The 20,639-nt window shown below is 45.1% G+C and overlaps 1 protein-coding gene across 2 annotated transcripts in view; it reads right to left on the bottom strand.

Moving 5' to 3' along the window:
- Positions 1-20,639, bottom strand: part of SSR1 (signal sequence receptor subunit 1) — a 93,896-nt gene that overhangs the window by 58,998 nt on the left and 14,259 nt on the right. For both annotated transcript variants that reach the window (XM_033934736.1, XM_033934737.1), the window contains exon 3: positions 8,566-8,659. In XM_033934736.1, coding sequence (XP_033790627.1) covers positions 8,566-8,659 — 94 coding nt within the window. The remainder of the gene's footprint in view (positions 1-8,565; positions 8,660-20,639) is intronic.

Here is a 20,639-nt window from a genome sequence, read left to right as displayed (position 1 = left end):
TCCTTGCAAAGGGGGAGGGATCCTATTCCTCCCTGCTTGTTAACATAGTGCATGGCTACTTGATTGTCTATACAAATGAGGACTACTTGATCGTGAAGATGTTGAAAAGCTTTATGTGACTCAGACGATCTGTAATGGACCAATGACCTTGAGTACGGAGACCATTGAGATGAGCCCCCCTCAAGCGTAGGTCGAGGAATCTGTCGTGAGGACCTTCTGATGAGGGGGCGTTTGAAACAATAAACCTCTGGAGAGATTGGAAGAGAGCATCCACCAGTGGAGAGACTGTCTGAATGAAGGAGTCACTGCAATGTGCCGAGAGAGTGGATCGGAAGCCTGTGCCCACTGAGAAGCCAGGGTCCACTGAGGAATTCTTAGGTGAAGTCTGGCAAAAGGAGTCACGTGAACTGTAGAGGCCATGTGACCTAGGAGACCATCATGTGTCTCGCTGAGATTGACATGAGGGTCGACACTTTGTGACAAAGTTGTATGAGAGTATCCTGACGTTGTTGAGGGAGGAATGCTCTGAGTTGCACAGTGTCCAGTACAGCTCCAATGAAATGTAGAGTCTGAGAGGGCTGTAGTTTATTTTGAACCTCAAACTTTGGAGGAACAAAATAGTCCGTTGGGTCGCTACAATAACCCCCTGAGATGTTGAATCTTTGATGAGCCAGTCGTCCAGGTACGGGAAAACCTGAAGACCATGGCTGCTGCTGCTACTACCAGCAGACACTTGGTGAAAACTCTGGGAGATGATGCCAGGCAGAAAGGTAGCACTCTGTACTGAAAATGATGAGTTCTGTATGTGTCTGATCCTTGTTTTGGTTCTTGAATTAGGGTGGGGGGGGGGAATGTTTTGTAGTACTTCTTTGATCGATTGTAAGTGCTGTCTTGATGTCAATTGTATGTATATTGTAATGCACTGTTGTCGAATGGAAAATTAATAAAGATTTAAAAAAGAAAATGATAAGTTCCCACCCAAAATCTGAGAAACCTGCAAGAGGCTGGATGAATGAGAATGTGAGTATAAGCCTCTTTGAGATCCAGAGAGCATAACCAATCGTTGTGATCCAGAAGGGGATACAAGGATGCTAGAGACAACATCCGAAATTTTTCTTTGAAAAGAAATTTGTTGAGAGCTCTGAGATCTAATATAGGTCACAGATCTCCTGTCTTCTTCGGGAAAGGAAGTAACCCCTTGCTCCGCTGTTCCAGAGGAACTTCCTCGATGGCACAAAGACGAAGCAGAGCTTGAGCTTCCTGAAGAAGGATGGTCTGCGACAAACTGGAAGGACACTCTCTTGGGGGGGAGATCTGATGGAACCTGAAGGAATTGAAGAGAGTAACCCTCCCTGATTATGGTGAGGACCCAGAGGTCGGATGTAATTAGTTCCCATCGTTGATAAAAATGATGGAGACGACCTCCGATGGGATGAGGGGAAGACAGAGGCAGAAAGATTGATGTTATGCTCTGTGTTAGATGGTCAAAAAGGATGAGTGGACTTGGATGCAGCAGGAGCCAGAGGTCTACATTGCCATTGTTGCTGTTGTTTCTTAGGAGGTGGCCTTGAATAAGGTGCTGACTTCTGAGGATAACACTTCTGATAAGATAACTCTGCTTCGGCTTAACTATAGAGGCAAACGATTTTTCATGCTCAGACAAGCGTTTTGTGGCTGCCTGAATGGAGTCATCAAACACTCATTTCCCCGACATGGAATGTTGGCCAGTCGATCTTGCATGTTTGGATCCATGTCCACGGTACGTACTAAGCTAGACGACGCATGGCCACCGAGAACTCAGTGACCCTGGAGGACATTTCAAAAGCATCATATGCAGCCTGAACCATATGCATGCAAAGTTGACCTAAAGTAGAATGCATATGCTGGTACTCTGGTAGCTGATGTTTTGGGAGATACTTGAAGAAAGTAGGTATAGCATTGGCCCAATGCTTGAGATAGGATGTAAAGACAAAATTATAGTTTAAAATGCGATTCGTCATCATCGGATTTTGATACAGATGACGGCCAAACTTGTCCATAGTCCTTCCCTCTCGGCCAGGAGGGACTGTGGCATAAACTTTGGCAGGATTGGATCGTTTTAAAGAAGACTCCACGAGAAGAGATTGATGGGACAGTTGAGACTTCTCAAATCCTTTACAATAAACCATCTTATAATGAGATTATAGCTTTGCTGGCACCGCAGGAATTGAGTATGGGGTATCCAGATTTCTCTTGAAAGTCTGACAAAGAATGCCATTCATTGGTAATTTGAGAGAATCCCTAGGAGGATTAGGCATACCCAGCTCTTCCAAATACTCCTTAGAGTATTTCGAATCAGACTCCAAGGCAATGTTGAGATCTTTACTCATTTGACATAGGAACTTAGACAAGTACACCGGGTCAGAAAAAGGATGACCCTGTTGAGTGGAAGGTGATCAAAAGCCCCTCAAAGTTCCCCTCATGGCAGAGAAAGAAGGTGAAGCCTCTCTGGAATATTGGTACCGAAGATCTGAATCCATAGGCAAAGATGAAGACGAAAGTCCACTCCTGGAATGAGTGGGAGAAGCAGAATGTTTTCTTTTTGAGGAACCAGCTGGTGAAGAAAACCTCGACTAGTGAGAATCCTGTGGCTTCCGGATGTGAGGTTCCACAGTAGATGTCCTCAACAAGGAAGTTGGTGGCCTTGGAGAGTTTCGATGCACGAGATCTACCTCGAGAAGACGACCTGGGTCTCGACGAACACCTCAACATATGGCATGGGGATGAACTATACCTCGAAGAACGAAGCATTGATCAAGTCGAATCCAGCTTCGCTGTGGAATGTTGAGGTGTCCTTGCCCTGTGCCTCGAAGAAGGCAATGCCTTATGTTGTGAGGTAGGACTGGAAGTTGGAGATCGAGGTCAAGACACTTGCAAGGACTCAGCTCCTTGTATAGAGTATTCAGACTGGCCTCAAGGCACTCTCAAGGACTCGACTCCTTGTAATACTGCTGAGTGCTCAGGCTGGACTGCAGAAAGCAGGGTCGAGGCAGGAGTCAATTTGGAAAGCATGTTACCAAACTCCTGATGCAGAATAGTTTCCAACATATTCTGCAGAATCGGCACCGAGACCACTGGAGCTGGTACAATTGGTGTGGCTATAGATTCTGAGGAAGATAACCTTTTGAGACATGCTTCTTTGGAAGTCTTGAAGCAACCGGTCCCACCAAACTCGGTGTTGAAATGGGTTGTGACTCCTGAAGGACTGGCTTAGATAACTGACCTGATGGAGACACTGAGGATAACGGCCCCTCCGGAGATGATTTTGCAGATTTCCCCATCGAGGAAGGCTTTAGCGAGGTCAAGGCCGAAACAGGGGTCAGGGTTTGGCTGATGGAAGATCCATGCCCCCCAAATTTTTTCAATTTGAACACGACATTGTTTAAGGGTCCGATTTTGAAATGTAGCACAGCGGGCGCATGACTCCGGACGGTGATCTAGTCCTAAACACTGAGCACATCACTTATGTGGGTCAGTGAGAGAGATCACGTATTGACACCGGCTACACTTCTTGAACCCCGTGACCAGCTGAGACATGGAATGAAAGATAGCCATGGCCAAATCGAAACCTAGGCCCCACCGTGACATCATTAAAAAAACCCAATAAATTTTCTTTTAAACATGCTTAACACAACAACTCTGTAAAAAGGATGAAGATACATGAGCTGTGGTGTAGAGAAGGCACAAGTTAGAACTAACTCACATAGAGCCTTGAAACGAGGGCTTCTCAGCTCCGTGGAAAACTTAGAACTGAGGAGACACGCTTGCTCTACGTCAGGCAAAAAGGCACTCATGCATGCGCGGTGTAGCAGTCGTGAACTTTCTAAAAGTTCTTCAAGCAAGTCTGCTTGTGAAGCTGTCTGCATCGGACCTCCATGGTTGACATCACCCATATGTTGAGAATATGCTGCCTGCTTGTCCTGGGATAAAAAGAGATTAATAATAATAACAACAGTTTATATACCACAGGACCATGAAGTTCTATGCGGTTTACAAAGATTAAAAGATGGTACAAATAGATTGAACTTAATATGGTGGAAGCTAGTGATTAACAGTTCAAGGGATCAGTTATTGAGGAGAAAGAGTTGTACGGGTCAGCTGCCTAGATATTTCAGGAATAGATATGTTTTTAGGTATTTTCTGAATTCCCCATAAGTAGTAGGCGTAAGCAATTGTTCTAGATCTTTACCCATAATGCTGCCTGATGTGAGAAAGGGTGTTGATGGTGTCTCTTGAGTTTACATCCTCTAACTGGAGGGGAAACGAAGTTCAAATGTGAACTTCTCTTATCCAGTAGATAGATGAGACATTCTAGACAACAGGGTTATTTCCCCATTATCGCATGGACTGCATAAGGAATCCACTCTGGATTTTTCACTCTGCCTCAAGTGTACTTCACAGATCATCTCAGCGCCCTCTAACAGTCAGTACCCAAGCACAGAAAGGCACGCAAACACATGACGTAGAAACACCAAAAACTACAGGCTAAACTATTGTTCTGCTCCTAAACAACGAAACCATGGGTGTCCAACCTGCGGCCCAAGGGCCGCATGAGGCCCCGTGAAGTATTTTGTGTGGTCCCGGTCGAGGGCGATGAAGTGTTTTCCTCTGCATTTGTGCGGCCCCATAAACATTTTTTACAGCCAATGCGGCCCAGGGAAGCCAAAAGGTTGGACACCCCTGAACTAAACAGTACCGTTAACTGCCAATACAGGCATCAAAGGAGCTCAGAAACTACTCCCTAACAAACTGAACATATGTACAGATTCTTCGCAACCCCAAAGGGATGAAGAGGCAAGGCCCGACAGCACAATATTAAGGTCCCAAGCCGGGAAAGGATTCTTAAGGGGCGGCCGGACCCAAAAAAAACCCTTCAAGAAGCGACGAAAGAGAACCAACTGTCCCAGGATTTAATATGGCTAAAACTGAACTCCTTATCTTTCTGCCTAAACTCATCTCCCCCCTCTCGCTGTTCTCTATTTCTGTGGATAACACTATCCTCCTCCCTGTCTCGTCAGCTTGCAACCTTGGGGTGATCTTTGACTCCTCTCTCTCTTCTGCTCAGATCCAACAAGCCGCCAAATCCTGTAGCTTCCTTCTCTATATTACCAAAATCCGTCCTCTTATCTCTGAGCACACTACCAAAAACCTTGTCCATGCTCTCATCACCTCGCGCTTAGACTACTGCAATATACTTCTCTCGGACCTCACACACCATCTCTTGCCTCTTCAATCCGTTCAAAATTCTGCTGCGTGATTCATTCCATGAGAGCCGCTATTTTCACATTACCCTTTTCAAGTCACTTCATTGGTTCCCCGTCCATTTTCGAATACAGTTTAAACTCCTCTTACTGACTTACAAGTGCATTCGCTCTGAAGCCCCCCCCCCAAATATCTCTCTTCACTTTTCTCCCCCTATGCTCCTCCTAGTGATCTCCGTTCATCGAGTAAGCCCCTCTTATCTGTACCCTTCTCTTCCACTGCCAACTCCAGCCTCCGTTCCTTCTTTCATGTGGCACCATATGCCTGGAACAGGCTGCCTGAATCAATACGTCGTGCTCCATCCCAGGCAGTGTTCAAATCCAAGCTAAAAGCCCACTTTTTTGAATCTGTTTTCAACTCTTAATTCCCACTCACTGCTGTCAGATACCTATACCCACTGTATCATTTCCTCTACCATAATCTCCCCAACCCTGAAATGTCCTGTCTAAATTACATTGTAAGCTCTTCTGAGCAGGGACTGTCTATTGTATATTAAAATGTACAATGCTGCATCACCTTTCAGCGCTATAGAAATAATAAATTGTAGTAAAACAGGACAGTCCTGCCACCTGAACCCCCAGAGATGCCAGTGAGGCCTTTATTCAAACCAGCTTGAAGAAAAGCGAGAATCCACACAACCAGAGCTGAATAAGGATCCACCTGGTCTTGGGCAAGGTCTTCCACACCTTAGCATAGGCTAACACCGTGGATGACTTCTTAGCTCGGAGAAGCATATCAACCACCAGATTTGAAAAACCTTTATGTTCTACAGCAGCGCACTCAAGAGTCATGCCGTAAGCGCAAAGCGACCCGGATCTTCCATGGCCACCGGACCCTGACAGAGAAGGTGCGGATAGACAGTCAGACGGAGATTGCATTCCACATGCATGCAACTGCAGCAGATCCGCGTACCACGGTCTTCGAGGCCAATCATGTGTCAGCAGATAAAAAACGCACCCATGAGGACCCGCAATCCTCTGAAGGACTAGGCCGATCATTGGCCAAGGAGGAAAGACAAAGAAATCCCGGAGGCCATGGTTGCACTAGAGCAGTGGTCTCAAACTCAAACCCTTTGCAGGGCCACATTTTGGATTTGCAGAAAAAGTGGTTAATGTCTTATTAAAGAAATGACAATTTTGCATGGAGGTAAAACTCTCTATAGCTTATAAATTTTTCTTTTTGGCTAAGTCTTAATAATAATATTGTAATTTATAGCTAAAGAGACATATGATCAAGAAACGTTTTATTTTACTTTTGATATTATGATAAACATACCGAGGGCCTCAAACTAGTACCTGTGGGCCGCATGTGGCCCCCAGGTCGCGAGTTTGAGACCACTGCACTAGAGCATCAAGCCTCTCGCTTCCGGTCTTGGATTTGCGATTGAAGAAGCGCTGTGCCTTCTTGTTCCCTGCCAAGGCCATGAGGTCAAAGCTGGGCTGCCCCCAGCACCGTACAACTGCCTGGAACACATCCGGTGAGAGGGTTCACTTGCCTGGATCCAGTCTGTCAGCTGAGAAAATCCGCTTCAACGCTGTCCACTCCAGCCACATGTGCTGCCATCATCGCCAAAAGATGACATTCCACCCAAAGGAAAAGGGAGAGTACTTGGTCCCTCCCTGGCGTTTGACATAAGTCGCTGCCATTGCATCTGCTCCCCTCTTCTCCCCACTTCTTGCCAGTGACTGCTCCCCTCCCCACTTCCAAGCAACTTCTACTACCCCCTCTCTTCTCCCCATTTCCCTTTGGCGTCTATTCCTCTCTCCCCTTCCCCCCTCTCCACTTCCTTCCAGCATCTGTGTTCCCCCCTCTCTCTCTCCTCCCCACTCCCTCCCTATTTCCGTTCAGTGTCTGTTCCCCTCGTTGGGCTATCTCCCTCCATTCCCATCAACCTCAATTCTGAAAAGCGCCCTTGGACGCCATAGCCTTCTCACAGGTTACGTGCGACTGCCCAGTAAAAAAGTGTGAGTATGTATATATAGTTTAGGGTTGTTTTTTTTTTTTGATACATTGGTCACTGTGTACATGTGAGATTCAGGGCTTTTGAAAAATAAAGGACTATTGTCTATGCATAGACGTGAATTATTGTGCGTGAGCTCTTTGGCCAATTGGGGAGGGGGGGAGACAGTGATGGTTGCAAGGTGTAATAACCTTACAGGCCTTAGAATAAGCTGAGACTGTCAATTGCTTTTGGCTCAGAGTGGTAATAACTATCTCCAAGTATCCTCTGCGTGCTAACGTCTCATGCTCAAGAGCCAAGCCATAAGACCAAAATGATCTGGATCTTCTAGAACTGGTCCCCGGAGTCAGAAGCTCTGGATGTACTGGCCACTGGAGACTCTTGTCTGTTTGGAGGTGGATTAAATCCATGTACCAAGACCAACGGGGCCAATCTGAGGATACTAAGATTACGCTCCCTGGATGGTCTGCTATCCAGAGGATCATGCAACCTATCATGATAAATGGCGGAAACACGTATAACAGTTCCTTTTTCGCCCACGGCTGAACTAAAGCATCTAGACACACACTTCTGGGCTCGCATCTTCGGCTGTAGAAGCATGCACCTTTCTTGTTGGTTGCTGTGCAAACAAGTTGAATGTTGGCCTATCTCGGTGTCTTACAATGCTTTGGAAGGCTCTTTGGGACAATGACCATTCTTCCATGTCTAGAGTGTCTGCAGAGAATATCAGGTTAGCTCCACAGGTACTCCAAGAGATTGGCCTGTGAGCAGCAGCCTGCCTTCATGGGTCTGCATCCTTTCCTCCAACGGAGAAAGCCCAAGAAGGGAGAATAGCCTGAGGACACCGGGAAGCCATCAGAAGGCGAATCTACGACTGCAACTTGACCACTCAGGCCTCTGGCAGGAAGACCTTCCCCAAGTTGGTGGAGAACGAACTGTTTGTATTGGGGGACTGCACAGCCACTTGTACTACAGCCAAAAGTTTGTCTCGGTCTCCATCTGCTGTTCATGGTAAGCTATTACCCATCAGTGAACTGTGCCGGTCTAGAGAGGCGCTAAAGAAGAAAGCAGTATTGCTATGGAGACAATTTCCTTTTTCTCTCTTATCTTGCAGAAATGTAACATAGCAAATGATGTTCAGCTCTCTACCAAACCTGATCTACTTCACAACAGATGGTTCACACAGCAATCTGTATCCTGTTCCAAATGATAAATTTGCAATCCTGCAAGTCATTCCAGATATGCAAGAACCCTAAATCATTAAATCTTATGGAGTAATGTCCATACTAACATATGTTATTTACCTTCTCCTTTAACAAACAGGATCGTTGTATCAGCATTAGGAGAGGCTTTGGGTTCCCCTGATGTTAAGTCTTCTTCTTCATCTTTTTCTTCAGTCTAGAATAAAATACACAAGAGTTAAATGGGAGGAGAAAGAAAAATAGTACAATCTTTTTCTGTTAAAATGAGAAATTAGTAGATGATTAAATGAATCACTTCAGAAATACTTGTTAGTTATGATTTATATGAGAATACTGATACTTCAAAGATCTCAGATTATATGAGAATATTGATACTTCAAAGATCTCAGATTATATGAGAATATTGATACTTCAAAGATCAGAAGAATTTTATATCCTTGACCCTGAAGGTCAGGAAGGGCTGATTGGCATTTTCCATTTTAATCTATGGAAACAAAAAGGTGTGATATTTCTGATGTTCTTGGGACTTCTGTCAGTGTCCACAGGAGCCCCTGCAGGCCTGACCGAACTCCCAATTTTCTGTATGTTTGCATATATGAGTGCTTGGTAATATGTCTCTTTTCTTTCTGTGTGTATGAGCTTATCCCTGTCTGAAGTGCTTGCTGACAATTATTATGCTATATGTCATAGAATGGTAGTTTCCCACAAAGGAATGGTGAGAAAACCAAACTACAGCTTTACAGATATCCACCAGAGGTATAAGAGAAGACTCAGCCCACGAAGCTGCCTGACCCCAACTGGAATGAGCTTAGAGAAATTCCGGAACATGCTTCTTTTGAAGAAGGTACGCTGGAGTGATAGCCTCATTGATCCATCGTGAAATGGTAGCCTTAGACGCACAGTCCCCCTTACGAGGACCTGCTAAAAGGACAAAAAGACAATCCGATTTCCAGAACTCCTGGGTCTGCTGAACATAAGAGCGAAGGACCCTGACATCCAACTTGCGCAACAGTCTCTGCTCCAAAGAGCCTTCCTGACTACCTAAGACTAGAAGGACAATGGACTGATTGACATGAAAAGGCGAAACCACCTTCGGTAGAAAAGGAGGAACTGGCTGCAGTACAAGCCATTCCCTAGAAAACTCCAGGAAGGGAGGCCTACACGAAAAGGCCTGCAGTTCGGAAATGCGTCCTGCAGAAGTAATGGCCACCAGAAAGACTGCCTTAAAAGTAAGATCCTTCAACATGCAGGAGCCAAGAAGCTAACAAGGAGGATGCACGAGCACAGAAAGAGCCAGATTGAGATCCTAGGCTGGAACCGAAGACCATACTGAAAGTCGAAGCAATTTTGCCACCCTCAAAAAACGGACCACATTTGGAGAAGAGGCCAAACGCCAACCATGCAACAAACCGCAAAATGTAGACAAAGCCATAAGCTGAACCTGGAGGGAGGACCAGGCCAAGGTCCCTGTCCAGACCATCCTGCAAGAAATCCAAGAAAGAAGCGCGAAGGGGAACCATGACACATGTGGAACATCACTCTTCAAAGAACCGTCAAACTTGCAAATAAGCCCGAGAGGTGGAAAGTCTCCAGGAACCCAAGAGGGTGGAGATCACTTTATCCGAATAACATTTTTTACTTAGGCATTCCCTTTCAAGAGCCAAGCTATAAGACAAAAGGGACCTGGATCAAACATTGGAATGGGACCCTGCATCAGAAGGTCAGGCGAGAGGGGCAGTGGAAAAGGATCTGCCATGAGAAGTCAAACCAGATCTACATAACACGGAAGCCTGGGCCAGTTTGGAATCACCAAGATTACACAGTCGACGTGACAAGCAATACGAAGGCAGACTCTGCCCACCATTGGCCATAGGGGAAAAACATACAGGAGGCCATCCATTGGCCAAGGCTGCACCAGAGCATACAGCTCCTCGACCTGGTAACCTCTGCACAGACTGAAGAACCTCAGAACTTTGATGTTGGACACTCGTGGCCATCAGGTCCATGACCAGCTGGCCCCTAGCCTGCACAATCAACTGGAAGGACGTGGGACCTATACCCAAGTCGCCGGGATCCAGCATGTGATGTCTGAGGAAGTACCAACAAATGCCAGAGGTGGGCTGATCAGTAGAGAGTTTTTTGCCAATGACAAGTAGTGTGGCAGCTTGAAGTCCTTTTGGACTGCTGTCCGTATTTATGATATTTGAGGCTTTTTCTCCACCTTTTTGTGTTAAATGATATCTCTTCTGGCCAGCCCACCTCTGGCTGGTAGCATTTGTTGAGATTTTTAGAATTATTTTTGCTACTATTTGGATTATTATTGTGAGATTGAGGAACTCCGCCTGGACATTCTCCACTCCCGCTATGTGGGAAGCCAAGATATCCAGAAGACAAGTCTCTTTCTAAGCCATGAGCAGAGAAGCCTCCTGCACCACTAAATGATTGACATAAGCCACCGCCATGGCATTGTCTGAGAGACCCCAAACTGATTTGCCCTTCAGCAACATTTGGAACGCTAGTAACGCCAACCAGATGGCTCTGGTCTCCAGAACATTGATCGACCAGGATGCCTCCTCTAGAGACCAGCTGCCCTGAGCCAAGCGACCGAAACACTGAGCTCCCCAATCAAGGAGACTGGCATCTGTGATAAGCACTGTCCACTGAAGCTGATCCAGACTTACTCCCTGCACCAGATTGGAAGACTGTAGTCACCAGCAGAGGCTGCGACAAACTAACCCCCAAAGAGGTACTGGAGAGTCCAGATAGTGCATCTAAAGTGACTACCGCTGAAGAAGAATATAATGAAGTCAGCGCATGCAAACCCAAGCCCACCTGACCACATCCAGGGAAGCTGCCATCAACCCCAAGACCTGTAGAAAATTCTGTGCCAGAGGACACCGATAATCTACGACTGCTACTTACACACTCGGGCCTCTGGAAGAAAGACTCTCCCCAGGCAGGTGTCGAAGAAAATTTTGAGGTACTCCAGGGCGCTGAGACGGAGCCAACCAACTCTTGGACAAGTTGACCACCCATCCCAGTGACTGCAGGAACTACACAACCCGAGTCGTAACCGGGAGCTCTCCTGAAAAGACTTTGCTCGAATCAACCAGTCATCCAGATAGGGATGAACCAGGATGACCTCCTTGTGTAAGGCTGCCGCTACATCACCATAATCTTGGTGAATGTCTGCGGAGCCGTGGCCAGATCAAAAGGAAGCCCGAATCAGAACATGTAGGTAGGCCTCCATCAAATCAAGAGAAGTCAGGAACTCTCCAAGATGGACCACCAGAATGACAGATCTCAGGGTCTCCATACAAAAAGACAGAACCCAGAGCGCCCTGCTGACACTTTTCAGATCCAAAATGAGCCAAAAAGACCCCTCCCCTTCTTGGGCACCACGAAGTCAATGGAATACCTGCTGATGTGAACCTCCCGAGGGAGCACTGGGACCACTGCTTTGAGGTCGAGCAAACTTTGAAGCATCTGATGACAGTGTTCTCCCTAGGGCCTTTTAGCCGGGCAGTCCACCCAGGTAATTTAGATGACCGCCCGGCTAAATTCTGCTGCTGCCACCGCTGCTCAACATTAAAAAAAAAAAAAAAAAAAAAAAAAAAACACGGCTTGGAGATTTCAGGCCTTAGCCCATAGCGAACTTATGCTCCGGGGCTCTAACGTGTGCGTACCGGTTTCCCTTCTCTTCCCTCCGAAACTGGAAGTTATGTCCGGGGGTGGGGGAAGAGAAGGGAAGCCGGCACGCACATGTTAGAGCCCCAAAGCATGCATTCGCTACAGGCTAAGGTGGGAGACAGGTCAGTGAAGCTTACAATTTGCTCTTCTTGCTGCCGGGTCCTGCCTACTTTCTGTTTCCGCGAAGGCAGGACCCGGTAGCATTTCTCCCAAAAGGTCGATCACAATCTTGGGCCGATCAGCCTTCCTCTCTCCCCGACATCAATTCTGCCGTCGGAGAGGAAGTTCTGGCCAGCCAATCACTGCTTGGCTGGGCCGGAACTTCCTCTCAGACGGCAGAATTGAAGTCGGGGAGATGAATGCTGGTCGGCCTGAAGCAGGGAGAGCTTGGGGCGGCAGCAGCTTTGGGGCCTGTTATCTGATGGCGGCGGCTTGGGGGGGCCTGTTCTCGGATGGCATTGGCAGTGGCTTGGAGGAGAGCAGGGAGAAAGAAAGAAAGTAAAAGTAAGAGGACAGGCAGGGAGACAGAAGGAAAGAAGAGAAACAAAAAAAGAAAGGGGGCATGAAGAGAGAGAAGAAGAAAAAGTTGGGGGAGGGAATGAGGTCTGGAGGAGAGGAAACATACAGGCTGAAAGAAGGGAAGAAAGACTGGATGCACAGTCAGAAGAAGAAAGTACAACCAGAGACTCATGAAATCACCAGACAATAAAAGGTAGGAAAAATGATTTTATTTTCAATTTAGTGATCTAAATGTGTCTGAATTTATATCTGCTGTCTATATTTTATACTATAGTCCCCTTTTACTAAACCGCAATAGTGGTTTTTAGCGCAGGGAGCCTATGAGCGTCGAGGGCAGCGCTGAGCATTCAGCGCAGCTCCCTGCGCTAAAATCTGCTATTTATCTACTTTTATATGGTTGTTACTGAGGTGACGGTGCATAGAGTCATCTGCTTTGACCTCTTTGAAAAAACCCTGGAATAGGAATGATAATTAACATTTTCTATGCGCACAGTGTACTTTGTGGTTTTAAAAAATTTTATTGTTGGTAGATCATTTTGACTTGGTCATTTTAAAAGTAGCTCACAAGCCCAAAAAGTGTGGGCACCCCTGCTCTAGAACATCGCTCCTTAGTTGTGGTGCAGTGAAGGGCCAGCACTTTACATCTTATCAACTTGTTCTTTCTTTTTTCTCCTCATGTACAGCACGGTTCTTTATTCTAAGCAGCTCTGGCACTAACAGTACTACGGGTGCTTTATGCTACTTTCACAACCACTTGCAGTCAGGTTCGGCATTTTATCATGGTTTTGGTTTTTTATTTAGTTTTTCACCAATATTTTCATTTATTTATTAAAGCAGCCTTTTTTAACAGCCCAATGCCCCTCCCTTATCAGTGTGCATTCAATCCACTGCCGACACTTTTTTGGCACCTCTTTCAATGGATCAAATATCATAGCCCCACTGTCACGTGTTCACATTTATTCTGCGTACGAGTTTATCTCATCAGTACAGAGACCTTTTCGGTAAGTCCATTTTACTCTCCCGAGTGCTGTGGTTTTATTCTTTGGTTTTAATAGAAGCTCATTTGAACAACAATTTAGATCTTTCCCAGGTTTCACTTTTCATCTACCCGGTCAACTTGTCTATGAGCTACTATCGGCTTATGTTTTCAAGATACACTCTGTATTATCAGCTGTTTATTTCCCATATGTTTACTTTTGTCCTGTTTAGGTCTATATAGTCTAGGCATACTGTTTGTAACCAGTCATCATTTTAAGTATGTACCTGTATATGCCCTATTTTAGGGGGGGGGGGGGGAGTTCTTTTAGCATGTTATTTCATTAATTCTGAGTTCAGTGTTACAATATGTTGTTCTTGTTTTTTAGTTTACACATTATTTATTCTTTTCTATGCATGTTCACATCGCAATTTTACTCAAAAGTATAAATAGGTATCCATATTTCCATTCAAGTTTCATCACGGTGCTCTGTTTTGGCTCCAGTATTTGTCACTTCCATCCACCAGGTCTGGCTATCCGTTACCGTCTCATATTTTAAAGACTCACTCGTTATAATTAGCGGTAATAGAAACATAGAAAAAAGCAGCAGAAAAGGGCTATAGCCCACCAAGTCTGCCCATTCCAAGTATCCCCTCCCCTGAATTTACTCTCTTAAAGATCCCACATGAGTATCCCATTTTCTCTTAAAATCCGTCACGCTGCTGGCCTTTATCACCTGAAGTGGGAGTCTGTTCCAATGATCCACTACTCTTTCGGTGAAGAAGTACTTCCTGGAGTTGCCATGAAACTTCCCTCCCCTGATTTTCAGCGGATGCCCTCTGGTGGTCGAGGGTCCCATGAGCCAGAAGATATCATCTTCTGACTCGATGCTTCCCGTGATGTACTTATATGTTTCAATCATATCTCCTCGTTCTCTTTTCTCAAGTGAGTACAGCCGCAATTTTTTTAATCTTTCTTCATACGTGAGATCCTTGAGCCCCAAGACCATCCTGGTGGCTGTTCGCTGAACCGACTCGATCCTCAGCACGTCCTTTCGGTAGTGTGGTCTCCAAAACTGAACACAGTACTCCAAGTGAGGCCTCACCATGGCTCTGTACAACGGCATCATAACTTCAGGTCTCCTGCTGACGAAACCTCTGCGGATACACCCCATCATTTGTCTTGCCCTGGAGGAAGCCTTCTTCACTTGATTGGCAACCTTCATGTCCTCACTAATGATCACCCCTAGGTTGCGTTCCGCCGTGGTCCTAACCAAGGTCTCACCATTTAGTACATAAGTTCTACGCGGGTTTCTCTTACCCAGGTACATTATCTTGCGTTTTTTAGCATTGAAGCCTAGCTGCCAAGTAGTTGACCATTGTTCCAGCAACAGTAGGTCGTGTGTCATATTATCAGGTAATAAGCTTTTGCCTACTATGTTGCAAAGTTTGGCGTCGTCGGCGAACAGTGATACCCTTCCTCTAAGTCCTTGTGTCATATCTCTTATGAATAAGTTAAATAGAATCAGGCCCAGGACTGAGCCCTGCGGCACTCCACTGATCACGTCCGATGCTTCGGATGGGGTACCGTTCACCACCACCTTCTGAAGTCTACCGCTCAGCCAATCCCCAACCCATGTAATTAGAGTGTCTCCTAATCCTATTGATTTCAGCTTGTTCAGTAATCTTCGATGAGGGACGCTATCAAATGCTTTACTGAAGTCCAAATATACCACGTCCAGTGACTCTCCGGCGTCCAGTTGTCTAGTAACCCAGTCAAAAAAGCTAATCAGATTAGATTGGCAGGATCTACCCTGGGTGAACCCGTGTTGGTGTGGATCACGCAGTTTTTCTTCGTCTAGGATTGTGTCAAGATTCTGTTTGATCAGTGTTTCCATGAGTTTACACACTATAGACGTGAGACTCACTGGTCTGTAGTTTGCTGTCTCTGTCCTGCAGCCCTTTTTGTGGAGTGGGATTACGTTGGCGGTTTTCCAGTCCAAGGGGACCCTTCCTGTGCTTAGGGAAAGATTTTAAAGAACAGATAATGGTTCTGCCAGGACTTCCCTTAACTCCCTGAGCATTCTGGGGTGTAGGTTATCCGGTCCCATGGCTTTGTTTACTTTGAGTCTTGATAGTTCGTCATAGACGCTACTGGGCGTAAATTTGAAATCTTGAAACGGGTCTTTCTGGTTATCTCCCGTCTGCAGCTGTGGACCAGCTCCGGGCGCTTCGCGGGTGAACACTGAACAGAAGTATTTGTTTAGTAGTTCTGCCTTCTCAGAATCTGATTCCGCAAAGTTACCGTCCGATTGCTTCAGGCGTACTATCCCATCTTTGTTTCTTTTCCTGTCACTAATATAGCTGAAGAAAGATTTATCCCCTTTCTTAATTTTCCGTGCTAGCTCTTCCTCCATTCGGAGTTTGGCTTCTCTGACTGCTGTTTTGACAGCTTTAGATCTGTCTAGATAGTCCTCTTTCGCCCCCTCTCTGCCTAAATGTTTGTAGGTGATAAATGCGTCTTTTTTCTGTTTAACTAGGTCTGAAATTTCTTTACTGAACCATTGGGGTCTTTTGTTTCTCCTGCGTTTACTTACTGTCTTTATGTATCGGTCTGTTGCATCGTGTAGGATGGACTTCAGAGACGACCACATATCCTCCACATTGTCAGATATTGCTTGTTTATGTAGCTCCTGATGGACAAAATCTCCCATGCGGTTGAAGTCTGTGCCTCTAAAGTTGAGAACCCTTGTTGCTGTGTTTGTCTTAGGGAAACCTTTCTTGAGGTTGAGCCATACCATATTATGGTCACTGGAGGCCAGTGTGTCTCCTACTGAGACTTCCGTGACGCTATCTCCGTTGGTGAGAACTAGGTCTAGTAACACCTGGTCCCTGGTGGGCTCCAATACCAATTGCTTGAGACGTGCACCACATGTCTCTTCATAATGGACATGTCCAATTTTAGTATTTGGATCTTAGTACTATGGATTTGGTCTTTTCTGGTTTCCTTTCTATAGTCTGCTTTTCATCTGGAGTCTTTTGAGTTTAAAATTACATTTTATGACATTTTTGTAGTTATAATTGTGACATGTCTAAATCGGTCAAGTTATCCATTCTTTTTATTATTTTTTGTCCCTTCATACAGTGGCAGACCGCCCCGGGTGCCAGCCCTAAGGGGGTACACAGCCGGCTGGATCCAGAACCTTCCGAGCTGCTCTAAATTACATTACATTACATTAGTGATTTCTATTCCGCTTGTACCTTGCGGTTCAAAGCGGATTACATAAGAAGAAGCTGGACATTTCCAGGAGGGTACATGACATTTAGGGTAAGACATAGTAACAGAATGAGTATAGTCTTAGTAACATTGGATGAAAGCAGTTATATTACATTACATATCAGATCTTTTCCAGGCGTTGGTAGGTAATATGATTCGGTAGGATGAATTGGTTTTGATTTTTAATTTAATTTTTTTTTTTTTTTTTTTAATAATTTTTTTTTTTTTTTATTTTTTGGTCGGTTGAGGGTATGGTGCCAGGGAGTGGGTAAACCTGGTCGGTGTACGTGGAAGAGGAGAGTGAGATTAGGTGTTTTGAATATGCTTTTTGAAAAGTAGCGTTTTGATTTCTTTACGGAATGCTTTGAAGTCAGATGTTGAGGTTAACAATCTGGTTATGGAGGGTTCGAGTTTTGCTGCATGTGTTGCTATGAGGTTATCATAAAGCTTTTTGCGATGAGTGCCGTTGAGTGGTGGGTATGAGAATGGTGTCAGTGATCTTCTTATTCTGGGTGGAAGGTTACGGTTTAGACGATCGATTAGATAGGCAGGTGCTGTACCGTTGAGTACTTTGAAGATTAGACAGTATAGTTTGAATTGGATTCTGGCTCTAATCGGTAGCCAATGTGAGTCTAGGTAGGCGTTAGTTATGTGGTCATATTTTCCGAGGGAATAGATTAGTCTGAGAGCTGTGTTCTGAATGGTCTGTAGTTTTTTGATCATTTTTGTAGGACATGGTAGATATAGGATATTGCAGTAGTCCACAAGTCCTAGTACCAGGGATTGAACAATGATCCTGTAGTGTTCTTTGTCGAAGAATTTTCTTATTTTTCTTAAGTTGCGCATTGTGAAGAATGCTTTTTGGGTAGTTTTGTTGATTTGAGTCTGCATAGTGCAGCATCTATCTATCAGCACTCCCAGGATTTTGAGGGAGGTCTGGATTGGGTATTTGATAGTTTTAATTTCCAGGTCTGTTATGGATGGGATTTTGTCCGTTTCAAGCATTAAGAATTTGGTTTTGTCCGAGTTTAGTTTTAATTTGTGGTTTGTCATCCATTTTTCTACTTCGTCCAGTATTGTTTCCAAGTGTCCAGTTGCAGAGTTGTCTTGGGTTTCGAAGGGGAGGAGGATAGTTATGTCGTCTGCATAACTGAAGGATGTTACATTTAGGTTGTCTAGAGTGGTACCAAGGGAAGAGATGTAGAGGTTGAATAGAATGGGTGAAAGTGGAGATCCCTGAGGGACTCCACATGGATTAGACCATTTGTTGGATTTCGTATCGTTTATCTTAACTCTGTAAGTTCTTGTTTTAAGGTATCCTTGGAACCAGTTGTACACCACCCCTGAGATCCCTATTGCATCAAGTATCTGGAGTAGTATGGTATGATCAACTAGATCAAAGGCTGCGGAGAGATCTAGTTGGATAATTAGGATCCTGTGACCTTTACTGAGGTGTTGTCGGGCTATGTCCAGTAGTGTTGCTAGTAGTGTTTCCGTGCTGTGGTAAGATCTAAATCCTGATTGGGATGAGTGAAGTATATTGTGGTCAGCTAAGTAGTTAGAGAGGTATTGAGCCACAAGTCCTTCAATCAGCTTGACATAGAGTGGGATCGAAGCGATCGGTCTATAGTTGGTAGGTGTGTCTACAGGACCTTTTTGGTCTTTCAGTATGGGTGTGATTATGATCTCTCCTAGATCTTGTGGGAATTGGCCTTCTATGAGAGTGCTTTGTATCCACTGCATGAGGCTGGTTTTGAATTTAGGGGAGGCATTTGTGAGTAGATACGATGGGCAGTAGTTCAAGTCGCATGAGGTGTGGCTGTATTTTTTATATAGTCGGTTCAGTTCAGGCCATTGTAGAGTTGGGAAGGTGGCCCATGTTCTGTCTGCTGTTATGGCTTCTTCTGTTGTGGGGGTAGTTATTAACTCGTTGAGTATGGTGGTTGAGTTGTTGAAGGTAGTTCTGATTTTGATGATCTTGAGTTTGAAATGGTCAGCTAGTTGGGAAGCTGTTGGAGTTTTGTTGCCTTGAGTGGCAAGGTATGGGTTTGTGTCTGTAAGTTTTTTTACTAAGTTGAAGAGTGTTTTTGTATCGGGGTTGTTTGTGCCAATTAGTTTAGTGTAGTATGTTTTGCGCTTTTCCTTAAGTTTGTTGTTATATAGTTTGATTTGGGTTCTCCAAGCGGATTTGGTTTGGTCATTTCTCTTTTTTCTCCAAGATCTTTCAAGTTGTCTGCAATGCCTTTTTAGTAGGTGGAGTTCTGAGTCGAACCACTTGTCTGATGGTCTGCAGGTTCTGTGTTTGGTTTTTTCTGGGGCTAGCTCATTCAAGGTTGTTTCACTTAGGGTGCGCCAGTGTTTTGTGAAGTCTGAAGGGTCTATGGGGTCAAGTGCAGGGTCCACTTTGTCCCAGAATGTGGCTGGTTCAATTTTCTGTCTAGATTTGAAGGTTGTTTTTTGGGGCATAGATTTTATGTTGTTTTGAAGCCAGTTGATAGTGAAGGTGTATTTGTGGTGGTCTGACCAAAGAGAGGGATGCCATGTACCATTGGTGATGTGAATATTTGGGGAGTGTAGGTTATGAGGTGTGAATGCTGCAATGTCAAGTTGGTGGCCTTTATTGTGCGTGGGTTCCTGATTGAGGACCTGGAAGGATAGGGCGTCGAGGTATGAGAGTATTTCGTTTGCTTGTTTGGATGTGTGGTCTTCGAGGTGGAGATTAATGTCTCCTAGGAGCAAGTTGTATGAGGAGGATAGAGAGTTCTGGAATATGAATTATTCAAGATCATGTTTTGAGGTGTTCCATTTTCCTGGAGTGATGTAGCATAGTAGACAGTTCAAGGTGCCTGTGAGTGTGTTGTCGGATAGTTGGCATGCAAGGAGGTCTAAGTGAGGGGTCGATTGTTTGTGTAGCACTTTTATGTTGAGATTGTTTTTTACTAGAATCGCTAGGCCACCCCCTCGTTTGTTTTCTCGACATACCATTTCTACTTTGTAACCTATGGGGCAGAATTCGGTTATGCATGGGTCCGTGTTGGATGTTAGCCAGGTTTCGGCTAGGAAGAGACAGTTTAGTTGTTCTTTGATTATCCAGTCTTTGATTAGATTTGCTTTTGGGTTTATTGATCTTATGTTCATGTAGGCACAGGTTAGCGAGGTGTATTTTGTGTTGGAGTTAAGGTTGCGATTGAGGTAGAGGATGTTATTTGCTGGTGCTTGTTGTTTTTGCGTGGTGGTCTTATGTTTTGGTGGAGGTCGTTTTCCCCAGATCGTGGGAATGTGGTCTAGGCTGGTCAGTGGGCAGGATGTTAGGGTTCTGGTGGTGTGGATTTTTCTGGGTGGATGTGGTTGTCTGAAGGTTGATGTCAGAATTGGGATGGGTGATAGGTGATATCCTGTGGTTTGCCAGTTTGAAGTGAGTAGTGAGAGTATTAGGAGTGCAAGTGTGATTTTGTATGCGTGGTTTTCCATTTTGTTTGTGTGGTGGAAGATTCTTTGGACCTAGTAACTCTTTGGTTAGAGTTGAGGCAATGGTGTTATAGTTTATGATGGGATTTCTGAAGAGGAGGGAGTTTCTGATCGCTCTCCTCTCTGGTGAAGGTAATCGCCTATGTGTTTAGACTCTAACTTGTGGTGGCGTATGATGAGTCTGGTCCCTCGCAGATTGGGGAGAGGGGCGGCGTGGCTGGACTCTAAAAACTAATGACAGCGCTGC

This window comes from Geotrypetes seraphini, chromosome 2 (assembly GCF_902459505.1).
Source record: "Geotrypetes seraphini chromosome 2, aGeoSer1.1, whole genome shotgun sequence".
NCBI lineage: Eukaryota > Metazoa > Chordata > Amphibia > Gymnophiona > Dermophiidae > Geotrypetes > Geotrypetes seraphini.
Note: the sequence above shows the minus strand (reverse complement) of the source record. Positions and strands in the feature narration are given on the sequence as shown.